General features: G+C 36.3%; 2 protein-coding genes across 2 annotated transcripts; one reads left to right on the forward strand and one right to left on the reverse strand.

The window, feature by feature from the left end:
- Positions 1 to 529: 529 nt before the first annotated feature.
- LOC116169296 (cytochrome P450 9e2-like) lies at positions 530 to 2,411 on the forward strand. Its single transcript, XM_031485356.1, has 5 exons — positions 530 to 780; positions 824 to 987; positions 1,049 to 1,777; positions 1,832 to 2,098; positions 2,139 to 2,411. The coding sequence occupies exons 1-5, from the start codon at positions 572 to 574 to the stop codon at positions 2,327 to 2,329; spliced, it is 1,560 nt and encodes a 519-aa protein (XP_031341216.1). The 5' UTR covers positions 530 to 571; the 3' UTR covers positions 2,330 to 2,411.
- A 7,583-nt stretch (positions 2,412 to 9,994) lies between these two features.
- Positions 9,995 to 12,430, reverse strand: LOC116168744 (myrosinase 1-like). Its single transcript, XM_031484714.1, has 7 exons — positions 12,151 to 12,430; positions 11,654 to 11,745; positions 11,039 to 11,602; positions 10,894 to 10,991; positions 10,410 to 10,844; positions 10,253 to 10,359; positions 9,995 to 10,204 (listed from the first exon to the last, which is right to left on the reverse strand). Exons 1-7 carry the CDS (start codon positions 12,198 to 12,200, stop codon positions 10,087 to 10,089), a joined length of 1,464 nt encoding a protein of 487 aa, XP_031340574.1. The 5' UTR covers positions 12,201 to 12,430; the 3' UTR covers positions 9,995 to 10,086.

The following is a 12,430-nucleotide window of genomic DNA, read 5'->3' on the forward strand; positions in this document are numbered from 1 at the left end:
TTGAAAAGTCGCTAACTACACAAAATTGTTAACTGATGCGAGCTGGGATCTGTATACTCGTATTCGATAACTCATGATTTTTTGGATCTCCAATAACCACTACTGCAAGCACTCGTGGTCATTTGCACTAGTGGTTATTGATGGTTCAAAAACCATTCGTTCTCTCTGCTTGAAAAAATTTCCAGCAATTACATGACCACTCGTGTTATTACTTATGAAAGTAAAAAAGAACAATTTTAACTTTTCTTTAGGTATTTAATATACACTCACGATCTTGAACTAAAAATCAAATGAAACAAAATAATAGAATCAGAGAGGCTCGTAGTCATCGTTACGCACCCATTAGAACCATTCGTCCTCACACAACCACTACCAACTATATAAGTAGCATAATTTAATGAAACACCTTGTGTAACAATAGGTTACGTCAATCGTACACGATCTTATTACAGTTATATTTCGCAGCGCAGTTTAAGCAATTTATCCCAATTAAAATAAATTGGGTTTTATATTCGTCTTGTATAACGGAAATTTTTGGTTTGTGTATTAACAGTATACTGTGCATGAAAACATGGGTGGCGCAGTTATAGTGTTGTTTTTTATTGCGTTCTTCTATTTGGTTTATAAAAATATTGCTAAAGCGAATCAGTATTGGAAGGTCAGAGGTGTACCTTATGTGAGCCCCAGATTTTTTTTTGGAAATTTTGCAAGTAACATTTTTCAAAAAGCTTCATTCGGCGATGTGCTGCGTACAATTTACCTTGCCTTTCCCACTGAGAGGTTGGTAATGGTAACGTTTTGGCGTGTTACATTTTGGCTTTAGGTTTGTGGGACTTTACCAGTTTACCCAGCCGGTGTTGATGGTTCGTGATCCAGAACTTATCAAGAGAATTACTGTGAAAGATTTTGAATACTTTTCGGATCACACGCAGTACATTGCTCCAGACGTAGATCCCTTATGGGGAAGAAACTTGTTTTCTTTATCAGGTGAAATTACCACACCCAACAAAAGCCACTTAGTATCCATAAAAATACGGTATTCTTTTAGTCAAAGACGGTTGGCACGACATGAGAACAATGCTTAGCCCTACTTTTACGAGCAGCAAAATGCGAATTATATTTTCTCTAATGCAGGAATGTGTAAAAGAGTTTGTGAGCTACCTTAACACCAAGGGAGATACAATGACGCTCGAATTAAAGGACACATTTTCGAGAGTGGCGAACGACATTATCGGAACAACGGCTTTCGGTGTCGAATGTAATTCACTAAAAAACCGACACAACGAATTTTACATGATGGGAAAGCAGATTACTAGTTTCTCTGGAATTAGGGGATTAAAATTCTTCGCATACGCCACTCTTCCAAAATTAATGAAGTATTTAAATGTGAAATTGATTTCAACAACCGCAGCCAAATTTTTCACTGACGTCATCACTGATACGTTACGTTATCGGGAAAAGAACAACGTTATTCGACCAGATATGCTTTATCTGCTAACAGAAGTTAGAAAAGAACGTATGGCACAAGGGGAGAATTCGGCTAATGTTAAGCACCACAAAATTGAGTTGACCGATGATCTCATAACGGCCCAAGCGATGATATTCTTCTTTGCCGGTTTCGATACGGTTTCTACGGCTTTAAGCCTAATGTTTTACGAATTAGCGATCAACTCTCAAATTCAAGATGAACTATTCGCAGAAATAAGGCAAACCGTCGGTGAACAAATTACATACGAAAAGCTTCTATCGATGAAATTTTTAGATTGCGTTGTTTCAGGTAATTTGGGCAATTTGCCGAATGCCATTGCCAGTACTTAGCCCATTTGTTTAGAATCTTTGAGACTACATCCGCCCGGGATATTTATGGATCGAAGATGCGTAAAGCCGTACGTTATAGAGCCGGAAAAGGCGCGCGATCCTACGGTGCGTCTCGAAAAGGGCGATCTCATTTGGATACCGATCCGTGAGCTTCATAGGGATCCGAATAACTATCCCGAACCGAAGAAATTTGATCCGGGTCGCTTTTCGAGTGCGAACAAAGATCAAATTAATCCGTTCACCTTTTTACCTTTCGGATTGGGGCCGCGAAACTGTATAGGTGAGTTTGAAGAGTGTCGGCAAGCTAAAGGCGTCTTTAGCTTCCAGGTTTGCACTACTCGAGTGTAAATTGGTGCTTGTGGAGGTGCTAAAGCAGTATGAGGTTGTTCCGGTGAGCAAAACGGAAATACCTTTAACTCTCAGCAAGAAGAGTCCTATTCCTTTACCTGAAAATGGAGTCTGGGTTGGTTTTAACCGTAGGGTAGAGGACAACCGGTACTCTAACGAGTGAGGAATGATGAAAAGACAGTATTGCCTTAATTTTCGTATTAATTTTTTATTTAAATTGAAAAATACAGTTTTTGTGGCGCTTTTTTCCTATTTCTGATGGAAAAAAAGCGATCTCATTAGGTGGCAGGATCTTTGTGTGTTCCTTGTTTGACGCTTTTCATTATTGTTAGCAATGTTAACTTTTTTCTTTTAAAGACTGATAGTTTTTCTTTAGAAGGATGAATGAAATGTGAGGAGAAACCGAACTATGAGATGTGTAAGGGTAAAATCGTTGGTAGGCCATTTTTAAAACATTCTTGGTATATTGGCCCGGTGACTATTCCTATGACTACAGTGTAACGATTTGTAGGAGTTCATATGGTCATTAAGTTGTAAACGAATTGTACTCTCCAAACTAAAATTACACATACCGCTTATGAGTAGGAGACGAAAATAACCCAATGCATTATCTAATTAACGTGTTTTGTCATTCATTTAAAGGACTAAAGTGCAACTTTTACTCCAGAGCAGCTTAAAAGTAAATGAAGTATGAAAAAACATAATTTAGTTAGCTGAATTTCAGTGGGAAAGCACAACCTTTTTTCTTTCGGGCTTTCATGAATATAAGGATTCTTATTGGCACAATAAAAAACATGGTGGACTTAATTACTACTACTTGCTTTAAAGGTACTCGGTGATTCTTGCATTTATTTCTGCATAATTATATTGTTAAAACCTTAAAACTAATTTGCCCTATATTATTGTACCGTAACAATACACGGGGGCCCTTTAAAAGGAGTTGGTTTTTTAAATGTATTTAGAGTTGCGTATTTTTTAAGTTTGGTAGTGAAAAGGGCACAGGGTGTCAAAATTAAAATTTCTTTAAAAAAGTCCGTTAGTTTTTGTAAAACTGGCAATCATTGTTTAATGCGGCTTTGAATTCCATTACAGGAATTGAATCGGGTTAATTCTTATCATAAAAATGTCCGATTTCATTAATAAATCCCCATTTTGGGGCATTAATTAATTGAAAAAGATAGGTAAGGTTTAATCCGGAGGAGATTTTGAAGGCATTCCCTTATGAGCCAGCGTAGCGCTGAATGTGAATAATCAAGCGATAAACATTTCGATGTTGGCTGTCGTAGAATTCAAGTCTATATTGGGTTCTTCATACCCCTACAACGTCAAGTGCGACGACTTTCGCTAGCAAGTCCTCGCACAATTTACATGAAAAATGAAGTGAGCCTTGGCGGAGTTTAATTAAAAAAAAAATGTTAGCGGACGAAAGTAGCGGCAGTCGGTGGAACCTAGTTGTGCTGTGGGTGGAACGGAAGGACGGGCGTACGGACAGACGGTCTCGAGCGCTATCAGCGTTTTGCGGGACGGTCCCGGAGGCCTCGGTCAAACTCGATCAGAGTAAATGGCAACTCCAAGAATCGGTCGAGTGCAGCAAATGGGGGCGGGCACTTCTGAAAAACTAAAACAAAATTATGGCAAACTCCCTCATGAGAATAATAGCACCAAAATTAATTATCGGTGTCTACGGGAAAGCGAAACAATATTCCCCTTTATAATTAATGGGACAGGAAGTAACAAATATCTTGCGTTGCAATAAAACGAAGCCGTAGAAATTACTGTGCAATAAAAAGCAAAAGCTGTATAAACGGTTCAGTAAACTTAATGTAAATGCAGAAATTAAACGGTCTGAATGCAAAATAAATTTACGGAAAAGCTCAAAATTACGGTACTTATGCAACGTCACTTCGACAAAGCAAAAGGCAAAAGATAAAATTACTATTCGGTTAACCACCTACAATACGCCTACAATACCTATAGAGATGAACGAAGCTCCAAAACGGGATTTTGTGTAGAATGTAAATGGGACGATACATCGAAAACGGTATAAAGTAAAAATGGGTAAATTTAGAAACAAAATGTATTTTTCTGTCTAGAAGAATAAGGAGAGAATGAAGGGTAAACAGATAAAAAAATGCTATAACCATTTAAGTAATATTTATTAAATGTCATTGCGTTTTATTTTGTTTCGTGGATTTTCAAGATGATATGGACATGCATTATGACTAAAATGTACGTGTTTTCATACTGGTTCATTGCATGCAAACGGAAACACACCGCTTCCTTTAAATTTTTGAAAACATCAAAATGTACAACTCCAGTGGAAAGCGTCAGCTAATTTAATAATAATAATAATTAATTGGTGTATCGACTTCTAAATTTTTTGTTTGATTTCAAATTTCCTGATTAATAATAATAATAATTAAACCCAGCCTGATACGATTAACACAAATATATTGATAAATAAAGCAAATATCACAATCCAGCTCGTTTACAACTATCTTTTTATACTTATCTGGATTAGTTTTTCTACCCCTAACATTTTGTCACACTTTTTTAATTCGCGGCCATTCTCTTGCCTTCTCCTGATTTTTTATAATAACGTACAAATCTCGGGACAAATCAAAATTATCCTTCTATTTCCCTATTTTAAATTAATGTATTCGGACCCAATTACATGGCTAATTTTACTGAATAAAAAACATCGGAATTTTGATGAAAATTACATCTTACTATTGAATGCTTGAATTTGCATCCCTGTTAATAGCCCCTATATCCTAAAAATATATTGCACATATTTCCTGAACGTTTTCATAAGCCAATCTACACAAATGGGCTACAAAATTCGAATTACTATTTTACACCATCGACATTTTTTTCTATTATGATTTAGATTATGAAACGGATGAAAACAAGACAATTTCATTTGTACAAATAGAAATTGAAAATTGAACGATAATTTTCGTAAAATAATGTACTGTAACTATAGAGGGTGGGCCATTAGTGTGTGGGTGGAAGATTATGGGTTTATTAACGCACATATTTAAAATTCCTTGTCGAGGCATATTGAAAGACTCTTTAAGGCTACAACCTAAAAATATTTTCAACGAAGTTGCAATTGTTATACCTACAGGCTGATTTATAGTTGCATTTTTTTAACATGCTGTGCCGTGACTCGGCAGTACTACTAATCATGAAATGTAAAGACATACGCCGAACGGCTAAAGTTGTACTTCTTTTGTGTTAAAAAATCACTCCGTCAATTTTCAAAATTTCAATGAAAAATGACTTTTTTAAATGGAACAACCAAGTCTTTTTTATTGCATGAAATGTGGAATTTTATTACCTTTCTAACGATATTAATTTTTTATCGGGAGCTAATTAATTGTTCTTATAGTGCGTACACACAACAAAAAATATTTGTTGGGTGAGCGGCCTAATTTATTTAGGCTTTCCTGAAACCTGGATTTCTTTCTTGAAATGAAACACTTTACTTTTCCAGCGTGACTAATCCAAATTCGAGTAGGAATTTCACCAATCGTTTTACAAATCCTTATCACATTGACGAAATCTTATAACGAAAAGAAACTATATTTAGACATCCGGAATCCATTAATAAAACAATACTCTACAGAAATTAAAAGATGCAAAAAGGACAATGTTCTATTCCACCGAATGCTTACAGATTATTCTTACAAGTCACTAGTCACATAATTTATTGGAAAATCATCCCTTTAAATTTGGACACCTTGTAATTTTTCTATGATTTTCTTCTATTTATGTATTATTGAAGTCTGGTGGTGACCAAAATAGCGAAAAGATTACAAAAAATCTATGAGTACATAATACGAAACGCACGGGCATTTTCTGTACTAAAAATTCACTTAAAGTAGTTAGAGCGCCTAGGTAAAGTAACAAGAAGTTGGTGAAAATGTGGTCACTTATTCTCTGAGAGACACACTTTCCAATGGTCAAAAGAAAAAAGTGTTCCTATGTACCGTTTCTGAGATATTTGACAGTAAAAACAGGGTATTTTAACATGGGCTCTTATGGACAGACTCAGTTTTTCTGAGCTAGAGAAGGTTTTTGTATCAAGACTTAAATGAGATGGGTCTCATTAGAAGCGAAATTTTGTGACGAATCTAAATTTGCACGGAAAAGTACATGTTCATGATGAAATAAGGAAGATATTTACCGCCGAAGCGGCGTCTGCTTTGGCGCGGCGGCGCGCTAATCAGCACGCGTTTTAATCTGATGACTTTTCCACTAGGTCTAGTATATAGCTGAGCTAGGACAATCTTTTCCTTCTTCTGCTGAGCACTTTTCTTCACCAAAGGCATGGTGTCTTTCAGAAAGAACACCAAAACCAGCGATATTTATAAAGGCCTGCACACGTCTTGTTGACACACTGATCGGATCGAGATCAAGATAGCGGCTGGGGATCTCTGGCGCCAACATCGAAAAACCAAATCCACTACACCGACTTCACGTAAAACGCCAAATTATTTAGTTTCCCGGCTTTTAAATACGTCTCGCATACGTTTTGATTAAAAATAAATATATTCGTTTAGGATGTACCGCTTACACTGTGAATATTTAGTCGCGGTGTGTCGTCAACATTTAGTGTGCAAAGGTTTGAAACAGGGTCGAAAAGTAGGGAGACTAGTCAAGTTGACTACTGTATATACCTTTTTAAAAATTATGTGTAACGTTTGCATTGTGCTGAGGTACAAAATACCACTCATACCGTATTTCTAATTATGTTTCCTTCATAACAACATTTTTTTGGGGACGTTTACCGTAAGTAATAGGTAGGCCGAGTACATCACTTGACTTCAGCCGAACGCGCTCTAACTACTTTAAGTTTGACATAAGTGTAAGTGATTAATCTTTTGTACTACTACTCGCGTCATACTTACTTTATTTTTATCAACAGAATATCACCTACTTTGTACCTAATACTGTAGTGGACATTTTAAGACATATTCTAAAAAGTGTTTGTGCCACCAACGCATGAATGCTTGATGCTTCCGTCCGTCAAATAAAGGATCTTTGGTCAGATGTAATACAATTTCTTTTTATAGTAATACTTCGATTGTACCTCGCAATACATTTCGTTGATTTTATTTATCTAGTTTATTAGAACCAGATCTCCGTATTTGCTTCCTCTTTTTCTGCTTCACTTGTTTAGTTCTGTTTTAAAATAAGGGATATTTGCAGTTTTTGACAAACAAAGCAAACTGCGTTTATCAAACCCGCATAGGTACAAATTTGTAAAATTGTTAGATACGCGTTTCAAAGGAAACTTTGCTAACATCGTCGTAAACGAATATATTTCGATCCAGGTTTTCATATCAGTGAAGGAGAAAGTACAGTATACTTACATAACTTCCACATTTAGATTCCTTTTTGAAAATTAAGGTCAATTTACCGGACAATATCTATGAACATCTTGTACCGTTTTGCAGAAAAAAATTGACAGATATAACGGGTACTTTGACGCTTTGTTCCTCAGTGACTTTAGACGTAAAACAATAAAATGTTGGGGGTACCTATAAAAAATGGTGGTTATTCGCATAATCGCAATGATTTTTCATAAAAGTTTACGGGGTCTTCACAAATGATAAGCAGCAGTGTCCCTTCTTTTATTTCAGATATTAATTCTAGACAAAATTTTCATTCGATTGATATGACATTGTTCCATACATAAAATTGATGATTTTCAAGTTATTTACACTTTTCTTAATAAAATAATTTTTAATACAAATCATGATTGCCTTATGATCGTATCTAATTGTAGACTACTTGTTTAATGTGTTATGTGTCCCCACAAGAAAAAGTCAAAGTCGGCAAATGCATAGATCTAGGGGCCAGGGGGTCACATGTGTGGACTACGTTATCATTGTAGGCTGGAGCGCCATCTTGTTGACACCATACTTTCATCAGCTGTTCAAGAGGCAAATCCATAGCTGTATTCAAAATGTAGAGGCATCGAACCCCGTTTAAATTTTCTTCATAAATGACAGTAAATAAAACTTGGTCGTCTTTCAAAGCGCTGAAGACAATGAAGCTCCACGTATCTTGGAAATCTTCACGTTCTTATGGAATTCGCCATAAATTTTGATTAAGTTCAAGTAATCTTGGGATTAACCGAACCTAACACTTTTCCTTCCGGAGACAGGAAAAAAAAAGTAAAATCTGCTCTAGCGATTATGTCAAACTTTGGTGCCTACTACCCAGCCGAACAATGCCCTATTTTATCTTATTTGGTCAAGTTTTTGTCTCTCCCTACGTCGGTATAACGTAGTCTTCCGACCTTTTGGGTAATTTCTCTTTTTCGTTCACTTTATTCGTTTGTTGAGGTACTTTCAATGTGATGCTTATTTCCTTTTTTTAAGTTGTTGTCATACACACCTGTGCTGGCGAGAGCTTAATTTCCAGAATTCCAAAATTAGATTCTCGTCATTTTTAAACTCAATATCCTCGAAACAAATATCCTGCGATCATCAAGTTTGTTCTCAAATCATTGGCAAATAGGCTTTCACCCAATACTAACAGCCATTCATAGACATTTTAATAACGGGCAATTAAAAAAGGATTGACATCGAGTCCCCTTTGGAAGTTCAAGTTAAATATGATTTCCCAAAGTGAATGATACTTAGGTATATCGAAATCGGTGTAACTGAAAGATTGGGAAATTTAAAAGCAATATGTGATTTTTCACTGTTTTATAGATTTTCAAAATGCAATTTTTTTCCTAAATGTAAGCTTTCCTTGTATGCAAAAGTAAATAGTCGTTCATTTAATTCTTCGGAGAAAGAAACCAAAACCTATAATTCTAGCCGAAAGTGTCATCCAGCAGTTACGAATATTCATAATTTGTTTCTAACAAGGTTACCTCATATTTAATTTCTGCATAATCCCAAGAACAATTTTCTTTAGTACCATGTCTGCCTTATACATACTGTTCAACACATTCTTTGCTTTTTTTTTAAATTTTCCTTATAAACCGGTGTTTTATATTATTCAACAGAAACCTTTACATTAAAAAAACATGCAGTAGATATGTTGTGTAACTAAAAAAATCTATATCGTACCTAAGATTTTATTTTCAAAAAGTGAAACCCCCAGGAACAGACCTTTGTTGAGAAACGGAATAGCAAATAACTGTTATATGATAAATTTGTTCACAAAGTGGACATTTACATATTTACAAAGTATACATTACTCCATACATTTGAGGCACTTCGTAGAGTCCTTTAGTAGTTCTCCCTAATGGGAATTCTCCATACGCTAATGTCCACCTGTTCACTAACCGAAATTTGAAGGTGAAAATATTCCCGATGCGAATGATTTCGCTGCGAATTGCCCGGATGCGAAATATATAGGGGAGTACGATCTACAAAGATGTACATTATTCCATACCTTAATTAAGGGTAGTTCAAGTAGCACCCTTATAGACCATGTACTTACTACTTAATCATGCTATATCTGATCTGGGCATCATTTTTATTCAGCTTAATTTAATGTATTCTTTCAGGAAACCCCCCGTTTTGAAATGTAGATATTTCAGGTTGTTTACACATGATTTAGTAAGCACTGATTAAATGAGATCAGTTGGAAAATTGATCAAAAATCCATAATTCTTATGGTTTTGTTTTATATTCAAAGGGGAGTTGTAATTTTGGTTTTGTGTTCAATTTATGAGGGGAAATGTGTAAACATCATGTAGACGTTATTTCGGTTTAAATACCAAAAATATTGATAGGATACCCTGTATGTGAGAAATATTTCAATTTTTAGCGCATTTTTAAGAATTAAAAAAATGTGATTGTATTGATTAGATTTGATTTATTTTGTATTAGTTCGTATTACATCCACGAGCAGGATTCTAATTTGCAATGACTACATTATAATTGGTTCTTATACACTGTCCAATTTTCTATGAGCTATCACCTTCTTATAGTATTTAGCGGATTCTTTCGCTGTTCTTGTTCTATTAGGATCGTTAAAATCAACGTGGTATAAACCAAATTTTTGCCTAAAAGTAGCATTATCCTTCCGAAATCCCTCAGTGGCTAACACTTACGTGTATCCGTTATCCCACTCGAAGTTATCCATCAAACTCCATGCTGCATAGGCGATGACATCCGCTTCATCCTCTTTTATAGCCGCCAAAAGCTGCCGAAGGTATTTCTAAAGATGATGCCATGTTCAAAGTGCGATTATTAAATTTGACGAAATACCTGATAGTAATTCACCCTGTCGTAATCTTCCAATTCTCCACGGTCGGCGTAGCCATTCTCGGATATGACAATTTTGGGATTGTTGTATTCACTTTTAACCCAGTTTAATATTTTTCGTATGGACGAAGGCTCAACTTTCAACCAATCGGCATTAGAGTCAGGCCAAGCTGGATCGGTTGAAAGTTGAATTCGCGCGTCCTTGAAATAATCGGGAGCCGAAAACGCCGCTTCGGGAACGTTTTGCACCTGGTGCGTTGTGTAAATATTCAAACAAATAAAGTCGCATGAATTCTTGATGAGGAGTTTTTCTTTCGCGGAAAATTCGGGCAGACGTGACTTCGGGTAGCCTTCGCCCGCACTTCTAAACGCGATACGCTCCTTCATGATTTGAGGATAATCTCCTGAACCGATGATCGGGTTAAATAACCATCCATACTGAAAGCTACAGTTTCACTATTCGGATATTTGTACAAAAATTACAAACTATGAATTGTCTTGCTCTTTCGGCTGCGAGTAAGTCTTCAGTGCTGTTCGTCTTAGCCTCATACCACACGACGTCGATTCCCACGATTCCTACTTTACCTATTAAAGATATTCTTGTTAAATGCAGCTGCACGTGGTGGATTTACCTTGTTGAACGCCTTTGTAGTCCTTCTCGTACATGCGGTAGGTCTTCGCATGGGCTAAGAGTACAACATGTCCATACATATAATCAGAAATTCCGGATTGATTGAGAGCCGGAGGAATTTTGTCGCTTCTATACCCCCGCGCGTCCGTATTAAACGTAATCCAGTACGGAACTCGATCACCAAAGTTCGCAAAAGCAACCCTTGCGTAATCCACAAATAGATCTGACATAACGGGATTAGTCCAACCGCCGATGTCGGCTAAAGTTACCGGTAGGTCCCAGTGATACAAAGTGACCATGGGTTTTATACCGTTCGCGACTAACTCGTTAATTAACTCGTTGTAATAGCGTAACCCATCGGGGTTTACATGGTCTGCGTATCCAAGTGGTAGCAACCTGGGCCAGGACAACGAGAATCTATAGAAATCGACACCGAGCTCCTTCAGCATGGCAACATCTTCTTTGATTTTGTTATAGGAATCGCACGCAATATCACCACTTGATCCGTCAAGAATTCTCGTTGGAATTTCGTGAGTGAATCGGTCCCATTCACTTTCACCCTTGCCTGAAAATGTAACCGTAATATACAATCACTTGTACGATTGCTGTAATTTACCACTAACATTCCATGCTCCCTCAATTTGATACGACGATGTTGCTACGCCAAATAGAAAATCTGAAGGAAAACCATCCTCTTTGGAGGGATTCCTAAATGACAATTGAAAAACCGAGTTTTTTTATTAAAGATCATTACGGTTTAGGGAAATTATTTGTATGGAAGTCATTCTAAAGGTCACTCCCTAGAATTGACATGGAAATCGGCATTAGGACCGTAGCTTTGCAGTGAACGATTTTTATGCAACTCTTGAACGCGGATGTGGTGTTTTTCGTCAACTAGTCGTTACATTTTGCAACAATTAATGTTAGGTCTAGAGACCCTACGAAAACGCGAACTAGAATTGGTAAATCTGCATACTAGGTGTAAAATGAAGACCACACTGGTGTTAACCAACTAACGATAGAATATTCTGCCTCAAAATTTAGGTTGCCGTCCCAAAAAAGCAACATATCCGGGTTAGGAAAACAAACTGTGGCTATGGCTAAAATACTTACATACTATCAACTACGATAACGATTATCAAATACAAGAGCACGGTTCTCATCCTGAAGGTACCCGTCTCTGCCAGTTAAAACAGTGAATTTATCATTGGTATTCTTATCAGAGACCTAAAATGATATGAAGTTGCTGTATAGGCATGTACTTTTATAATTAAATTCCTAATATAATTTAGTTTAAGTACTTCTGAAGTAGATACATTTTTAAAATAGGAGACTAATTCAAAATGATTCTTTTTTAAATTAATACCATTGAACTTATCGATGTCATAATTAA

This window comes from Photinus pyralis, unplaced genomic scaffold, assembly GCF_008802855.1.
Source record: "Photinus pyralis isolate 1611_PpyrPB1 unplaced genomic scaffold, Ppyr1.3 Ppyr1.4_LG4, whole genome shotgun sequence".
Classification (NCBI taxonomy): Eukaryota; Metazoa; Arthropoda; class Insecta; order Coleoptera; family Lampyridae; genus Photinus; species Photinus pyralis.

What these genes read in the sequence shown, in the direction of transcription:
- LOC116169296 (XM_031485356.1), top strand. Translation starts at nt 572, where the DNA reads ATGGGTGGCGCAGTTATAGTGTTGTTTTTTATTGCGTTCTTCTATTTG. An exon ending in AAACTTGTTTTCTTTATCAG is followed by an intron (nt 988 to 1,048) that starts GTGAAATTACCA and finishes GTATTCTTTTAG; the next exon opens with TCAAAGACGGTTGGCACGAC. An exon ending in TTTAGATTGCGTTGTTTCAG is followed by an intron (nt 1,778 to 1,831) that starts GTAATTTGGGCA and finishes CCATTTGTTTAG; the next exon opens with AATCTTTGAGACTACATCCG.
- LOC116168744 (XM_031484714.1), bottom strand. Translation starts at nt 12,200, where the DNA reads ATGAGAACCGTGCTCTTGTATTTGATAATCGTTATCGTAGTTGATAGT. An exon ending in GGGAGCATGGAATGTTAGTG is followed by an intron (nt 11,603 to 11,653) that starts GTAAATTACAGC and finishes TTACATTTTCAG; the next exon opens with GCAAGGGTGAAAGTGAATGG. An exon ending in AAAGAGCAAGACAATTCATA is followed by an intron (nt 10,845 to 10,893) that starts GTTTGTAATTTT and finishes TGTAGCTTTCAG; the next exon opens with TATGGATGGTTATTTAACCC.